General features: G+C 33.0%; 3 protein-coding genes across 3 annotated transcripts; 2 read left to right on the forward strand and 1 right to left on the reverse strand.

Moving 5' to 3' along the window:
• The first annotated feature begins 635 nt into the window (after nucleotides 1-635).
• On the forward strand, nucleotides 636-4,800 carry LOC120150357 (serine/threonine-protein kinase D6PKL2-like). Its single transcript, XM_039163048.1, has 2 exons — nucleotides 636-1,211; nucleotides 3,909-4,800. The coding sequence occupies exons 1-2, from the start codon at nucleotides 655-657 to the stop codon at nucleotides 4,687-4,689; spliced, it is 1,338 nt and encodes a 445-aa protein (XP_039018979.1). The 5' UTR covers nucleotides 636-654; the 3' UTR covers nucleotides 4,690-4,800.
• A 2,061-nt stretch (nucleotides 4,801-6,861) lies between these two features.
• Nucleotides 6,862-10,211, forward strand: LOC120150463 (proteinaceous RNase P 2-like). The gene is made up of 6 exons (XM_039163155.1): nucleotides 6,862-7,864; nucleotides 8,726-8,827; nucleotides 8,943-9,118; nucleotides 9,249-9,369; nucleotides 9,654-9,722; nucleotides 9,855-10,211. Exons 1-6 carry the CDS (start codon nucleotides 6,929-6,931, stop codon nucleotides 10,092-10,094), a joined length of 1,644 nt encoding a protein of 547 aa, XP_039019086.1. The 5' UTR covers nucleotides 6,862-6,928; the 3' UTR covers nucleotides 10,095-10,211.
• A 324-nt stretch (nucleotides 10,212-10,535) lies between these two features.
• LOC120150464 (fatty acyl-CoA reductase 3-like) lies at nucleotides 10,536-15,175 on the reverse strand. The gene is made up of 10 exons (XM_039163156.1): nucleotides 15,046-15,175; nucleotides 14,861-14,964; nucleotides 14,582-14,784; nucleotides 14,407-14,507; nucleotides 13,972-14,164; nucleotides 11,651-11,812; nucleotides 11,459-11,540; nucleotides 11,000-11,269; nucleotides 10,797-10,924; nucleotides 10,536-10,727 (listed from the first exon to the last, which is right to left on the reverse strand). The coding sequence occupies exons 1-10, from the start codon at nucleotides 15,122-15,124 to the stop codon at nucleotides 10,574-10,576; spliced, it is 1,476 nt and encodes a 491-aa protein (XP_039019087.1). The 5' UTR covers nucleotides 15,125-15,175; the 3' UTR covers nucleotides 10,536-10,573.
• Between the last annotated feature and the right edge of the window lie 1,709 nt (nucleotides 15,176-16,884).

The raw sequence follows: 16,884 nt of genomic DNA on the forward strand, positions 1-16,884 counted from the left end.
TAAATGATGAGTTGGGTCGAGTTTGAGTTTAAGGTAAACATTTTTTATCCGACCCGATTCAGAATAATAGCATAAATTTCTTATGTAAATTTAGGGATAATTGCTATAATATCCATCTTTATAGTTTTTTTTTCAATTAGGTCTATATTTTATCAAATAAAAATGTCTTTTTAATATTTATGTCGGGTTAGATCATATGTGAGGTTTTACGCCAAAATTTGAGTTGGGTTGAGTTTGGTTGGAAGAAATATACTTCTCGGATCTTACCAAATTTGAATGAAAGGAATATGTTTATCGAATTGTGACAGATTCGAGTAAAGGGAATATATTTATAAGATTAGATCAAATTAACCAAAAATCTAATCCAACTAGACCTATTACTATCTCTAATCTCAACTCATAAGTAGAGGTGTTATGAATGTAAACAACTTAATCATTATAAAAATAGAGTACTAAATCATTCCAATTAATCACAAATTACAGCATAATAGTGGGATTAAAACTAAAATTAGACACTACATTCATGGTGCAAATTGAAAATGGTATGGGCCCTTTATCTTCCCCAGACCAAACCCGATTCATCTTCCCTTCAAATATCAAATTCAGTTTCTTTCTCACTATCGCCATTCCCCCAAGCCCCTGTCGCTGTAAACAATGGAGTCCTGTCTAGACGACTTAGCCGATGATCTACAAAGCCTAAGCTTCACCTCCACTTCCACTGCCACCATAAACCGAAGCACCAGCTCAGGTTCCGCCTCCAACTCCGGCTCTTCCACCCTCGCTCCCTCAACTCACGGCTCATTCTCTTCCAAAGCCATCCGTACCGGCTCACTCTCCATGGCCGACCTCCGCTTCTCAATCCGCCTCGGTTCCGGTGATATAGGCTCAGTTTACTTAGCCGAGCTCAAGTCTCAACTCCCATCCCCCGACAGCAATGCCGCTAATACAAACAACAAAATCAACAAAAAAGAAGTAGTTTTTGCAGCGAAAGTGATGGACAAAAAAGAACTAGCGTCGAGGAGTAAAGAAGGGAGAGCGAGGACGGAGATGGAAATACTGGAATCGTTAGACCATCCTTTTTTACCTTCCCTCTATGCGGTTGTAGAATCCCCTAAATGGCTCTGTTTATTGACGGAGTTTTGTCCCGGCGGCGACCTTCATGTTCTCCGTCAACGTCAACCTCTCAAACGCTTCCCTGATTCCGCCGTCAGGTATCTCCTCTCCGTTGTCTCTCTTTTAATATACGCTAATCACATCCAACGTTTTTTAAAAATATTTTAATTATCAAATTATTTTTACTTGATTTTCTTAAAATTAAACTATTTTTGAAAAAAAAACTAATTGTTTTTTTTCAAAAGTTATTATTATTTCACCAATTAATTTAATTTAATAAAACGTATTGTGGCCGAACTTATTTATTGATTTTTATCTTACGGTAAATAGATTAGATTGATTTCATCCCTTTTAACTAAGATTGACGGTAGATCCGGGGATCGATTTGGGATATTAAAGTCAAAACGTGTTGGAGATTTGACTTGTTATCTTGTAAACCAATAACTGTCGGACACGTAAATTATGGAAATAGTGCCTAAAATATCGGATCGGCGCCAGCTTGACCCGGTTTTTTTTTGTTTTTGGGTAAAAGGGCCAATTAATTTACCCAACACAGCTTAACCCAGCAGACAAAGCGATATAATGATCATTAATTAACTGTTAAATCATGTATTATGTGCTTCTATAATTATGTACCTTTTAAGATTATTAATTACTAGTACGAAATAAGGTAAAATTCTTGGATAATGGGTTGAGAGAAAAAGATTAGTTCATTTAAGCTAATGGAGAAATTATTTGTTTAGATATGCTGTCTGTTATTTTGTTTTTGAGAACTTTTTTGACTACTCGACATCTTTGAAAAGACACTAAAAAATAATTTTTTGTTACATGTCGGAACATCAAGTCTAATAGAATAAGAATATAAAAAATGTCGAGTGATATAGTCGCCTTCCCATATAAATTAAGTGGTCCATAAATCTTTCTAAAAAATAAAAATACTATAACGAATATATTATCCTTGTAAATAATTTACTCAAACACCCTAAATGAGTGAAATCTTTTTTTCCCAAGAAAACCTCAAGTCTAACAGGGTAGTAATACAAAAGACGTTAAATGATTTAGACGCTTTTAGAATCGTCGAGTGATTCACGTGTCTTTCAAAAACACCATAACAAATATTCTATCTTATCAAATATTTTACTTAAGCACCCTGAATGAATCCATTTTTTTTTCTAAACTTTTTTACGGATGAAGTAGTTTAATATAAGAACATATACAAACTTTAATATCAGAAAATATCAATTTAAAAATTTATATTAAAATTTTAAGGATGTAACATTTCATAAATATGGAACTAAATTATCAATAAAATTATAAAAAATATTTAAATTCTATTAAAATTCAAAATTTTAATCTTTGAACACCCCTATATCTATCTTTGATTAAATATCCTTCTTCTTTTATGGATTTCTGGGATTTGTTTATAAAGTTTAATCTTTGATTTGATGAGTGTAGACCCTGTCTTCAAATTTTATTTATACAGCTCTCCTGCCCCTCCCCTAACCATTCAATACTAATATTGACATTTTATTTATAAATCAGATCAAACATTGCCACTACCACTTGGACTGGATTTTGTATTTCAGAAAGTAGGGTTAAATAGAAAACAACAAATCTTTCCGCCTTTCACAATAACCACTCCATCCTCACATGATTGATGCAAAATTTTTCCTCTATGCAATATTACATGATTGTGAAATCATGTCCTCTAATTTTTATTATTTATCTTCAAATTTGATAGATTATTTAGACTTTTAATCACTTGATAATAAACGTTTAAATATTTTCGTAGACAATGTATTCGAACCTAAAATCTCTAGAGATAACAACTATTCTTTCAACTATTGAGATCATTTGATTTCTGCCTATCATTACCTTTTAAAATATATTTTTAGAGTCATAAATAATATTAGATTAAATAAGTAGTTTTCCGGATCAAAAATATTTTTTAAAACGATAGAAAATTGCTTTTGAAAAGCTAAAATTTTTAGGTCAAAATTATTTTTGAACAAAATTATTCATTTATATTTATGTTATAAACCTTTAGTGTTTTCAAAAGTAGTATTTAAAATATTTTTTATCTATTCAAAAGTATCTTTTGATAACAATAAACACAAATTATTCATTTATACTTATCTATGTCATAAACCTTTAGGTAATTTTTAAAATAATATTTTTATATGTTCAAAAGTACTTTTTTATAACAATAATCACATAAATTTTAAATCAAATAATTCGAAAGCATTTTTAAGAATATTTTTCAAATATAATGTTAAACTAGTCCCTAGACATGTTCTCTGCTTCCCCACCCCCACAATATTATGTCATTCAAAGACACCCAAAATACTAGGGAACATCTAGGAAGAGTGCAAGGGGAATAAACTGCACTATAAGGACACAAATTTGATTGCATTACTTTTTCCTGTTGAAGATTTTTGCCTCTGATGCATTTAGAAAAAGAGACACGTAGGTCCCTGAAACTCTACATTATGTAGTCGACGCTGAAGCAAAATAATTAATTGTGTTAGTTTAGTTTGTAAACCAAGTTTAAAATGGCAATGGACGAATGATGATGGTAGTAGGCCCTTTAGGCTAATCTGATAAAAAAGTTGATGACATTATGAATATGAGCATCTCAATTATTTTCTTGTCTATTAATTTTCTCCCTTTTTAACTCCAGCTATCCATGGACCCTAGCTCGGCATTGTTGATCTTAATCAACGTAATGAGATAATGATGAAACTGATTAAAATTATAGCTACCTGATTGTTTTTGTTTATTCTTGGTGTCTGCAGGTTCTATGCATCAGAGGTGGTGGTGGCGCTAGAGTACCTTCACATGTTGGGGATTGTTTACCGTGATCTAAAGCCTGAAAACGTGTTGGTTCGAGCGGATGGTCACGTTATGCTTACGGATTTCGATCTCTCGTTGAAATGCGATGATTCTACGTCAACGCCCCATATCATTTCCAATCAAAGACCGCCTATTCCAGGTCTGCAAAATGATCATCCTCCTTTCACATCCTCTTCATGCATCATCCCAAATTGTATAGTGCCTGCTGTGTCATGTTTCCACCCCAAACGGAAACGTAAAAAGAAGGCTGCCCATCGCAGTGGGCCTGAGTTTGTGGCTGAGCCTATCGATGTCCGGTCCATGTCTTTCGTAGGGACACATGAATACTTGGCACCGGAAATCGTGTCCGGTGAGGGCCATGGTAGCCCTGTGGATTGGTGGACATTGGGGATCTTTATATATGAAATGTTTTATGGGTTAACACCATTCAAGGGGGTGGATCATGAGCTAACCTTAGCCAACATTGTGGCTCGAGCCCTTGAATTCCCCAAAGAACCAGCAGTACCAGCAGCAGCTAAGGATCTTGTTTCCCAGCTATTGGTCAAGGATCCTGCAAGGCGGTTAGGGTCCACCATGGGTACATCGGCCATCAAGCACCACCCATTCTTCCAAGGGGTCAACTGGGCATTGCTAAGATGCACATCCCCACCTCACGTACCTCCACCATTTAGTAAAGATGTATCGGATGAAAGCTGTCCAGACACCCCAGTAGAGTATTATTAGGTGAAGTAAAGAAATGATTAGTAAATAAGAAAAAAAACCCAAGAATCACCATAGAAATCATGTAACTTGTGATTATATTTTCGGAATCTCTCTTGTAATAACTATTCATTTTTCTTGAATTGTTTATGCTTGTCTAAAGTATATTCGAATTTAATTATCTAAACATATAAAAAAATGAAAGATTGATTCTGACTACTGAGTCGGGGAGATGGCCGCCGATTGTGGAGGGTCGGAGAATGGAGTTAACAATGCACGGGGGAATGGAAATTGGTTCTTTTTTCGACGTTAGCCCCTGCCATGTGATTTGGTTACTGCCTAGGGAAAATGTGGGGACTCTTGCCATGATCCTTTATATGGGCTCACATGATTATTGCCTACTTCCATTTTGATGCCATCAAATGGTTTAATATTTTTGTCACCACTCTCAATGGCATCTAAGATCGCATGAAAACCAATAGTTTTCGTAAATCCCCGATCCAACCATCACTAGCTTCGCGTAATACACCTCCACATGCTGTCAATCCAAACATAGGTTTCCTTAAGCCATCGGTATTGAGCTTATAGGTGGAGGCTCCCTCCTAAACAAGCGTCCAGCATCCCTTTGACGATCTATTGTTGCAGCACCGTGCAGTGCAAGAGCATGAATAACCTTCATTGTTAACCTGCGACTACTCTGCAAGACACTACCCACTTGCATAAACTCGGGTTCAAACACTTATTTTATTTCATCGTATCCAAAGACACCATAAAATCGAGCCAGATAACAATTCTCTATCCACCGAAAAATAACTGGGTAACTGGATGTTCAACATAATCCAGTCCACGACATCCATGCAGATAAACTCATCAAATAATTGTAGCTTCACAAGTTCATTCCAAGAGGTTTGAGCGATCACACATTCATGAAATACGTGCGATATAGACTCTAAAGGAGCACCACAACTAACGTCTCAACTTCTCCCTCTCGACACTATAAGCACTTCACCCATATCTACATGCTGAAGTTTAACAGAACGCTTGTCCTTAGTGTGACCCTAAATAAAATTACGAATCATTCGTTTGATATCATCACAATTACCTTTACACAGATAACATCACATATGAAGGCAAATCATTCAGTCAACAAATTTAGTCACGACAATTCGACCAGCTAAAGATAAATATTTAGCTCGCCAACCGAATAACCTATCCCGAAAAATATTATTATATCACTTTATTTGGAATAGTTTGTAAGGTGTGACCCGGACTTTTCAGGGTTTATGAATTTGTCTCTTAATTTTATTTCGTGTGCATTTTAGTCTCCAAGCTTTTACTTTAGACACCAAATTTTGAGTTTTATTCAATTTAATATTTAATTATTCTAATATTTATGCAATTTGGTCCCTTTACTTTATCATTATGGTAATTAAGCCTTCCAAAGTATATTTTCATCTAAATTTATCCTTATGAAGTTTACACTCAATTCAATTAAACCCTTTAAAACTTGCATTTCTTCCAATTTGGTCTACTATAGTTTGAAAATCATAAAACTTCCAACCCCAGAATCAGGGTGTGACAAACTACAGTGATATTCGAATCAATCCTAACGTTTTGAAGTGTCTTGTCAAGTGTAGCTACATATTTTGAGATCAACATGATATGGTAGCGAATTTGGGAAGTTTGAGGTATTTTTTAGTGAAACAGACAACAAATTCTCATTTAGGAGGCTAAAAATGATTGGAAATTTTGTGTCCAACAACAAACAACGAAGGTGGCATGAGACTTTTTTGGTTGGATTTTTTGGGGTTTTTTAAGAACATGAAAAATAAATGAAATAAAAGTTATAGATTAAATTGATAATTTGTCTAAATTTTAAAGGTCAAATTAGAAATTAACAAATTTTTAACATGTTGAATCATTAAAATAACGATAGTTAATAGATAAATGACAAAATTGTAACAAATCCATAACTCAAGTAGTCGAAATATAACTTGAATTTTATGAAATTGAATAAAAATTAATATAAAATTGACTTGAATGGTAGTTTACCCAACAATTTTCTTCTTCTTCAAAACTTTAAAGTAAATCCTAGTTTGATCATATGTAAAACTTGAAAGCTCAACGTAAATAACAAGGAAGTTTAAAGTTAAAAGGTCGATGTAAATTACTTGAAATCCCAGCAACGGGAGTAAAAGACAGGGTTTTTCCCGTTTCTGAATTTGGATTCCTTTAGGGTTTTATATCAGGGAAGCTATTATCCATGGCTACTCCAAGCCATCACCAAAATCCGACCAATCCAACCAGAAAAAAGAAAACCCTGAAAAACCCAGTAGCCAATTTTCTATATGAACTCCATTCTTGCTCCAAATCCAAGGACCTCAAAGCAGCAATTTCGCTCTATGAGTCTGCTATTTCCAACGAAACTCGCCTCAACCAAGACCATTTCAACACACTGCTTTACCTTTGCTCCACTTTTGCCACCGACCCCTACTCCAAAGACCTTGCTTTACAATATGGGTTTCGAGTTTCTGACCATATGATGTCCTTAAATATCCGTCCTAACGAAGCTTCTGTTACCGCCATTGCCCGCTTAGCCGAGGCCAAAGGTGATGGGGATTACGCTTTTGAAATTGTTAAAACGTTGGGTGATTATCAGGTTCCGCCACGGCTTCGTACTTATGAGCCTGCATTGTTTTGTTTTTGCCAGAAGTTGGAAGCTGACAAGGCTTATGAAGTTGAGGAGGATATAAATATCATGGGATTGAGCTTGGAGGAACCTCAGATTGCTGCTTTATTGAAACTTAGTGCGGATACGGGGAGAGAGGAGAGAGTCTACAATTATTTGCATAAGTTGAGGAGGAGCGTGAGGTGGATCAGTGATGAAACAGGGAAGATTTTGGAGGATTGGTTTTTATGTAAAACATGTGAGATTGGTTCTGAGGGAGCGAAATATGATGTGGATTCAGTGAAAGAAGCGATTTTGATGAATGGTGGGGGGTGGCATGGGTTGGGGTGGATTGGGGAAGGGAAGTGGGTCGTGAGGAAAGGGAATGTTGAGTCGAATGGTCGATGTTGTAGCTGTGGAGAACAGTTGGATTGTGTTGATATCGGTGACGTCGAGACAGAGAAGTTTGCGCTTTCGGTTGCTGGCTTGGCTATGGAGAGGGAGGTTAAGGCTAACTTTAGGGAGTTTCAGGTGAGGAACACATTTGCAATGTTCTTTCGTTTTTTATTTTTATTATCATTTTTACGATAGATAGAATATTGAATGGTTTGTATGATAGATAGAATATTGAATGGTTTGTATGATAGGTAGAACATTGAATGAATGGACCCTCAATAACGGGTTTGTAGATTACTAGATGTAGACCTTAGTAGGTTGAGACTCTTGGAATTTATTTTGATCAATTTGCTAGTTATAATTTCTTTACATCGCCTGTTGGTATAATTTGTGAAGGCTTGGTGTTCGTAGTTATTATAATTTGTAGGTTTATTCAAATTCTTCTTTTGCTTTTGTATTTGTATACATCGATTTTGGATTTAAGAATGTCCACACTAATCTTGCTTGATCTTCCATATACAATCAATCTTTACCAGCTCTATATTTCCAGGCTGCTGGAATACACAAGTAGAAAATTATGCATCCCGTTATAAAGGTTTAAATATATGCAAATGCAATGACTAAAATTTCTTTAGAGCATCCTTGGGAATTTGCTTTCGATCATTACCTGTGGGAAAAGCTTGCCGAAATTAATCATTTCTCAACTTTCCTATAACTTGTTAGAAAAGTCTTTTGCTGGCAGACCTTTATGCATGTTGTGACAGGTTTCTTTCCTTGCTTATTAATTTAGAGGCAAAGAATAAAAACTTTATAATCAGTCAAGCATAACAGATGTGAACCTATAAATTATACACTGCTTGAAGAACCAGACAATGTCAGAAGATAAATGAGGCATAATTTTGACAAAAACTATATCTTGATATCATTGGACTCCATTTTGCCTAATTCTTACTGTTTTTTATTTTCTTCTTATTATTTTATATATCATTAATACAGGATTGGTTGGAAAAAAATGCCAATTATGAAGCCATAGTGGATGGAGCAAATATTGGGCTCTACCAACAAAATTTTGCAGATGGTGGATTCAGTGTTATTCAGGTTGTATATCCAACAGTTGGCTTGTCTACTTTGCATATATATTGCACTTTATCTTCTGTCTCTCAACTTGTGTTGCTAATTGTTGTGCATTTTTGTAAAATTTGCGATAGAACAGCTCGATGCTGTCGTAAAAGAAATGTATACTAGAACTGGGAATAAATGGCCACTTGTCATCCTGCATAATAAACGTGTGCGAGCCCTCTTGGAAAATCCTTCCTCTCGAAAGATGGTTGAAGAATGGATGGCTAATGGTATTCTTTATACAACACCTCATGGTGCCAATGATGACTGGTATGGACATCGAAAAATAATGAGTTTGATTCATTTATTAGTTTGAGACATTTGATTTAATATCACAGTTTTGCTTAAGTCAGCACTCATTGCAATTTGAGCATGACCAAAAAAATTCTTCTATCTACAGGTATTGGCTTTATGCTGCTGTAAAACTTAGATGTCTGCTTGTGACGAACGACGAAATGCGAGATCACATTTTTGAACTCCTAGGAAACAGCTTCTTTCTCAAATGGAAAGAAAGGCACCAGGTTTGTGCTGTCTGAAAGCCTAATGGACAAATGGCAATATTGTTCCTCCTTTGTCGACTTTATTATTTTTAAAATTTACAGTTTAGTATATTATTTTATTTTTCTGCATCGAGTTTTTGCACCAGAAATGCCTTTTTATCACATGATTGTATCATGTGTAACACACTAAAACTCTGAACTTTACTAGTAGGTTCAGTTACTCTATTACTCTGTACAAGACATATTCTTACGAATTATTATGGTCGAATTCTTTTTCTGGACATGGCTTTCTATTTCGTTTGCAGGTTCGATATACTTTTCTGAAAGGAACCCTGAAACTTCAGATGCCACTCACATACTCTATCTTCATTCAGGTATTCAATGGTTATTTGATTTTGTATTTTCACATTGGAGGAATGTTATGATTTCTGGCCATTGATGAACGACTTGTGTATTAGCTCTTGTATTTGCCATTGGAATATAAAAGAAATGAACCTCTATTTCAGGAATCTGAGAAAGGATCATGGCATGTCCCCATTGTAGGCAACAGTGACGAGGAGACATCGAGAACTTGGCTTTGCATTACCAGGCCAGGTGCTTGTGAAGATGGCAGTAAAACTTGTGAAATCGATAATGGACCCTGCTGCAAGTCACCCATATCAGAAGAAGGCGAGAACAGAAGCCATGAAAAATCCGATGATAAAAGCACATCGATGACAGGTAAAAGAAAAGATAGATCCCCTTGATTCTATTCAACTATTGTTACAAGTGGCAAAGCTGAAACCTGTTTCAAAGTGCCCGGAGTAGTTCTTGTAGTTTGGTTTGTATCATTTAATCTGCAATTCGAAACACACTTCCATTTTTTGCACAAATCCTCCATATGCTGCAACTTCATCCCTTATTATAACATCGGTTTTCTGTTATCTGGTTTGGTACATCTTAAAAGATAGTGTTCAGTGATGTAGAATGATTGATTCAGCCAGGAGTCGGGAATCGAACGTCTCAAAAACCACAAACTTGAACACATATTCATGAAGATTGAGGTATATATTTGGCAGACAGTATGATGGAATATAGTTTGATGATAAGGTATTCTTGGTAAACACTTTGTTGACAGCTAAACATGATAAATCGGATAATGCCATGCCATGCCATGAACTAATTAAAACCATGAAGTTGATAAAGCATTTAGGAAATACAATCCTTATTACTCGCGGTTTTCGAATCATTTGAAAATATATTTTACGATGCCAGGAATATGAATGTTCATGAAGTAATCTTCCCAATCAATGCATTTGGGGTCGAAATACAACATATCCTTCTCCACCAGGCTTGTTCTTGCTGCCATTCGCAACTTCTCCGTGTTCAAATCATCGAAACTGTACTCAAAGAGAGTTAAATATGCAATCTATGTATAGATAGATGGATGGATAGATAAAGAGACTTACACAGCATTGAAGAACAAGTAAGGTCTATAAATATCGACCAATCGCATAACAAAGTTGATCTTCCTGTTTAGGTTACTGTAAACGCCTTGAAAGAAGTGACAGAATGCTGCATTTGTCAATTCCAGTCCCTATAACCAACACAAAGAAAACGAATTGGTTTAAATGATGTTTGATAAGAGGTTGAAGAAGGGTAATTGGGGGACCTTGAGAAGAAACAAGTAGCGAAAAGCCATGTATCTGTGGAAGCTATCCATGCTGTTGAGAACTGTGACTTTGCCCACAATCACAGGCTTCCCGTCTTTGTTGATCCATGGTTTGTTGGAGAAGTACCGGAAGCCGTAGTCCTGGAGATGAGAGTACTTGATGGGGTTCTGAACCGAGGAACCGACTTGATAAATCGACTCAAGCGGTCTGTGCGACGCGTGAGCCATCATTGCTGCTATCATGGCGTTCACCACCATGTCTGCTGGTATCTGCAAACAACACTATCGAATTCAATCCAGTTCCGATTGCTGAAATTAACAATGGCTTAGACTAGTGGACATGCATTAGGGGGAATGACTTCAAGGACGGATACATGAATTTATGTCAAGGTACGAAGTTATATCAATCCATCCTTGAGCGATTTGATGTTAAAAGTGGAGGATAACTCTTCAACTCACCACATCAACTACGGAGTCCAGATTTCCCAGGAAGAAAGTCAGTTTCCCTTTAGCATAACCAACTGCAAGGCTATCAATGGTTCTATCATTAAAACAAACAGGTAGAGTTAGTTAAGAAAAAGGAAGAATTGAAGCTAAATGTGTAGTTAATAATATTAAATATTTGATTTAAATGAGTCAATTAGTAAATACCTGATTCCTTCGGCCCAGCCAGGGAAGGGCTCTTTGTAGGTGCTGGTGATGATGGTAGGGCGAATGATGAGTGCTGGTACAATGCCTTTCAACTCCCCTACCACCATTTCTCCCATTGCCTTTGTAAATACGTACGTGTTTGGCCATCCATAAAGCCTTGCCCTGTTTTACCATTTTCAATTTTATTTTAGGGTCCGTTTATTCCATTAAAAACTTATTTTTATAAAAATAATTTTTAAAAAATCATTGTACGGTACCTATATAATAATGTGTCGACTATTTACTTCAACCTATTTAATTTATTTTACTTCTTTCGTTCAATTTAAGCATTTATTAAATGAATATCCTACATTTTAAGCCTTGTCCCGTGCTTCAAGGGAAACAATTGTACCATGCGTCTCCTTTCTAAAATTAATGACCCATTTCAAGCTTTCCCACTTCTTCTACGTGGAAAAGCCTTATATCGTTAAAATAGTAATATATTTCTATAAGTGTAAAAATCATTTTATAATAGTTTAATAAGTGTAAAGATTATTTGACAATAATTTAATAAATTTAATGACTATTTTATAATAATTTGATAAATTTTAATGACCATTTATAATTATTAAAAAAATTAATGATCATTTTATATTATCTAAAAAATTAGTGACTAAAAGATCATTTTTATATAACTAAAAAACATTTAATATAGTTTACACAAATATATAATCTTATCTCGATCTAAACACAATTTTTTAGAACCTATTGAGTGATTTCAGTAGTTAAAAAAATTATTATTTTCTCTTGAAGTCCCGGATTCAAACAATTGTGTTTGCATGAAGTGTGTGCATTGTCAATATAATTAAAAAAAATATGAACAGATACTACTTTATAATTACCTCATTGTATTATTTTAGATATAATAAAAAGGAATATAATCACCTCATTGAAGAAATATAAAAAAGAATTTAATTTGATGGAGCAATCAAATCAAATTTAAACTTGAAACCTACTCAGCAATTAATGTTATGGGGGACGTAGCATGAGGGAAACGGCTGGTGTTTTATGTTTTTGCTTTTAATTTCATCAATTTTGGGCGGCCGTGTTTGGTGTATAACTGACCAACTTATTAATGTTCTTTCCCCCCATTCATTTATCAGTAGCTACACAAACTATCTGATATGTTTAACAAATTAATATATAATATAATATAACGTAAATTTTATTAAACCAATTATTAAATATAATATAATATAGGGTAAACTACACGTATAGAACTTAAACTATTACTTTTATTTTGTTTTAGTATCCGAACTTTATTCTTTTTTAAAACCATTGGTTTAAGATTCAGTTAAATATCTTGTGGTTAAAAATATTAACAAAACTGCTAACAAGCTATTTGTTTTTTATATATTTTCAATGACGATATAGAAATTACCTTATGGTGATACGTCAACGTTACCGTTAAGTTTTTAACGACGGGTACCGAAATAAAACTTAAACTAACTTTATGTTAAGTATGATTTTGAAAATAAATAATGTTAGGTACCAAAAAGGAACAAAAGTAATAATTTAGATATTAAACGTGTAGTTTACACTATATTATAAAGGAACATGATCCAATTATAAGTGTAATTTTTTTTTAGTTTTATGCAGATTTAAGATCGTTGAATTAATAAAAATAGAAGATTAATGATAAAACATGAGAATATATTTATTAAAAAAAAGAATTAATCTTAATCTTTTATTTCCAATCATCTAACGATTTTAAATTTTTATAAAATTTAAAAAAAAATATTGTGAAAATAAATATTAACCAATAATAATAATAATAATTTTTTGGTGCAGAAATATATACTTTATAAGCTTCAATGAATGAACACAGTGCATTGAAAGGTGGACCATGAATGCGAGTTTTATCACCTTTATTCAATTACACAACAAAAAAAAATTATTTTGTTTAGAAATATCTAATAAATATACTTTTCAAGAAATTATAAAAAAAATTATTGTATTTTCTTAATAGTATGATTTTATTGTATTTACTAACACGCGATCATGTTTATTACATTAGTACAAAGTTTTTATTTACGTGACAAAAAATAATTTAAAATCATATTATGGGTTTGTATAATAGGGGTATTTATGTCTTTTAATTTTATATCAAAATATCTTTATAGAGTTTAATTGGTTAAAAATATCATTTCTTTAATAATTACATTTTTAATATATAAAAATTATTAATTTTTAGAAAATGATTGTTCAACTAAATTAATTTTTAATAGGTGGTAATGATTTATTTGGATAATAAAAAAAAAGGAAAATAGAAATGGAGGAACCTCTTAATGCCCAAATCTTTCATGGCAAGAGTGATATCTTTATCTGAAGCACCTTGCGATCTCAGATCATTAAGCTTATCATCCACCACTTTCCTCTCCATATTTATGTCTAAGCCTGTTTCCCCGTTCAATGTTTCTCCCATTCTGTATCCATTCTCAAGTATAAGTCCTGATCTTTCTCCTGATACATATGCTGCCCAAAATAAATGTAATTATATTAGACTAAATTTTCGTGTTTACTTCATGTTTAATTCCCATATGTTGAACTCATCAAACGATCTCAAAAAGTTAAATAGAGTATTGTTCACTTCAGAAGTATCGAATTCAAACCGTTACAGTTGTACGAGCACTAATAACTATTAAAAACTCCCAATCTCCCATAAGTTGGGAATTATTATTTCATAAATGGGTAAAGTTTGTTTACCAAATACCAACCTGTGGATACATGAACCAGTACTTGTAGTTTGACACATTGCTTGGCAAAGTCCACAACGTATTTAACTCCCATTGTGTTGAGGCCAAGTGCCACATCATATCTACATCCGACAGAAAAAAGAAACTGGTTTTTACTAATGTTTTTTTTAATGTTTGAAGAATTTATTAATTGCACCTTTCATCAAAGTTGGTAGTTGCAGCAAGGTTAAGGAGAACATCCACATCCTTTAGAATGTGTTGAATCAAAACAGAATCTTCAACACCCAAATCCCGACGGGATATGTCTCCGGGGATTACACTGATCTTCTCTGATATAAACGAAGTAAAGTTTTTCCCATACTTCTCCTTCAGATTTCTAAACAGATCCTTCCCTATGATCTGTAAACACAGAACCAATGTTAAAAAATAGTGCACTCTTGTAAGTTTTAATATTGCAGGGTAATCCGATATAAACCTCATTGTGGAGACGATGGATGGCGGATTTGTGGTCCGCTGCTCTTACAAGGAGATATAGTTTCTTCACATTAGGTTGAACCCTAAGTATTTTCTCCACAAAAACTGCATTCAAAACCAATATACACACAACATTAATGTGACATGGATATATGTGTATAATAATGATGACGAAAGGTTACTCACTCTTTGCCAAAAACCCAGTTCCACCGGTGACAAGAATAGATTTGTTGTCAAGAAACTGAAGAACACTTCCTAATTCCATGGCATAGGACAAGAAGAAGAAGAAGAAGAAGAAGAAGCAAAAGAAGAAGAAGAAAATTATTATCTTACTGAGGGAATGATTTAAGTGAGGCTGACTTTTAAAGGAAATCCAATGGTGGCCCTCGTTCGCTTGATGGATTAGATCTAGAGAGAGATGTGGGGGTGTTTTTCTTTCTTTCTTTCTTTCTTTCTTTTTTTTTTTGGGGGGGGGGGTAAGTATGAGGTGGCGTACACGAAAGTTGTTGGGACCGGGACGGGTAATTGCTCTCCGATGACTCTTGCTTTCCTCTTTTTATTTGTTTATATGAAAAATTTATATCATTCAACTCTTTTTTTTTAAATTATATCTAATATTATAATTTTGTTTTGTTTTGATCACCAATTATTAAAAAAATTATTATGACATTGATGAGTCATAATAAAGTAATGTCACGTTATAATTGAAAATAAATCAAAAGTTTACGTCAATACTTCTATTTATTTTTTAATGACAGTGTCCAAAATATAACGTTAGGTATGATTTTAAAACAACAGTCAGGTGATCAAAACATAACCGTGAGAATATATAGGTGACTGAATACATAGTTAACCCTTATTTCAATAATAATCGTACAGATAAATTTGCTATATTTTTATTTTTTTCATGTAGGGTGGTCTCTACAATGTTTTGGGAAGACACTCGTACCACACACGTCTTCAGCAGTAGACATGGAAGACCCGAGGTCTTTCCCAAACAAACAAACGAGAAGATGTCATGTCTTATGTACATCTTTTGCCGAAGACACTAAGGTGATGTTTGTTTTTACTGTGTAAGGTCTGCAAAGCTCTTATGTCTGCGTCGCGCAGACCACGCGCAGACATTGGGCTTCGCAGACCGTTTGTTTTTTAGAAGACAGAAGCCCTTCTAACGTCTGCGCGTGGTCTGCGCGGCGCAGACGTGGTCTTATGTCTTCAGACGTCTTCTAACCTCTTCAAAGAGGTTTTATTTAATTTTATATTATATTTGATTTTGATTTTAATATTAATTTTTAAATAAATTAAATATTAATATTTTAATATTATATTATAGATATTAATTTTAATATTAAATTTTTAAATAAATTAAATATTAATTTTTTAATATTATATTATAGATATTTAATTTTATATCATATAAATTATTTTATATATTATTAAAATTTTATATTTATTTTAATTATTTTGATTTAAGTTTAAATATAATATTTTTTAGATTTGTTATTTTTAAATTACATTTAAACTTTTTATACAAAATGTAAGTATTTAAACCACATTGCTTAATAAAAAATGATTTCATTGTTTGATAATTAAGATTTTAAAATATAAAAAATTATAAATTATGTTTTTAAAATTTTAAAATATAATCACAATTAAATAAAAAATAATCATAAAATAATTTGATAAATTAAAAAATATTTTCTAAAAATATCATATAATTATAAAAAAAATTATGAATATATATTTAAAAAAATTAAAAGTATTACAAAATTACATATTTAAAAAAATCATATAATTTAATGATCATTTATAAATTTTATTCTATAAAACTTATAAAACTAATAATACATGTGATTATGTGAGACTTATAATAGAATTAATAAGGTAGTGTTTGTTTTTTAAAAAAAAATATTATTGTAGTTGTATAAATTATTTAAATTTTAGTATTGTAAAACTAAAATTATTTAAATATCAGTATTACAAAACTCTTTTAAGTTTAAAAAATCAGTTTATTTATATTTCAGT

Source organism: Hibiscus syriacus, unplaced genomic scaffold (assembly GCF_006381635.1).
Source record: "Hibiscus syriacus cultivar Baekdansim isolate YM2019G1 unplaced genomic scaffold, ASM638163v2 tig00111022_pilon, whole genome shotgun sequence".
Classification (NCBI taxonomy): domain Eukaryota; kingdom Viridiplantae; phylum Streptophyta; class Magnoliopsida; order Malvales; family Malvaceae; genus Hibiscus; species Hibiscus syriacus.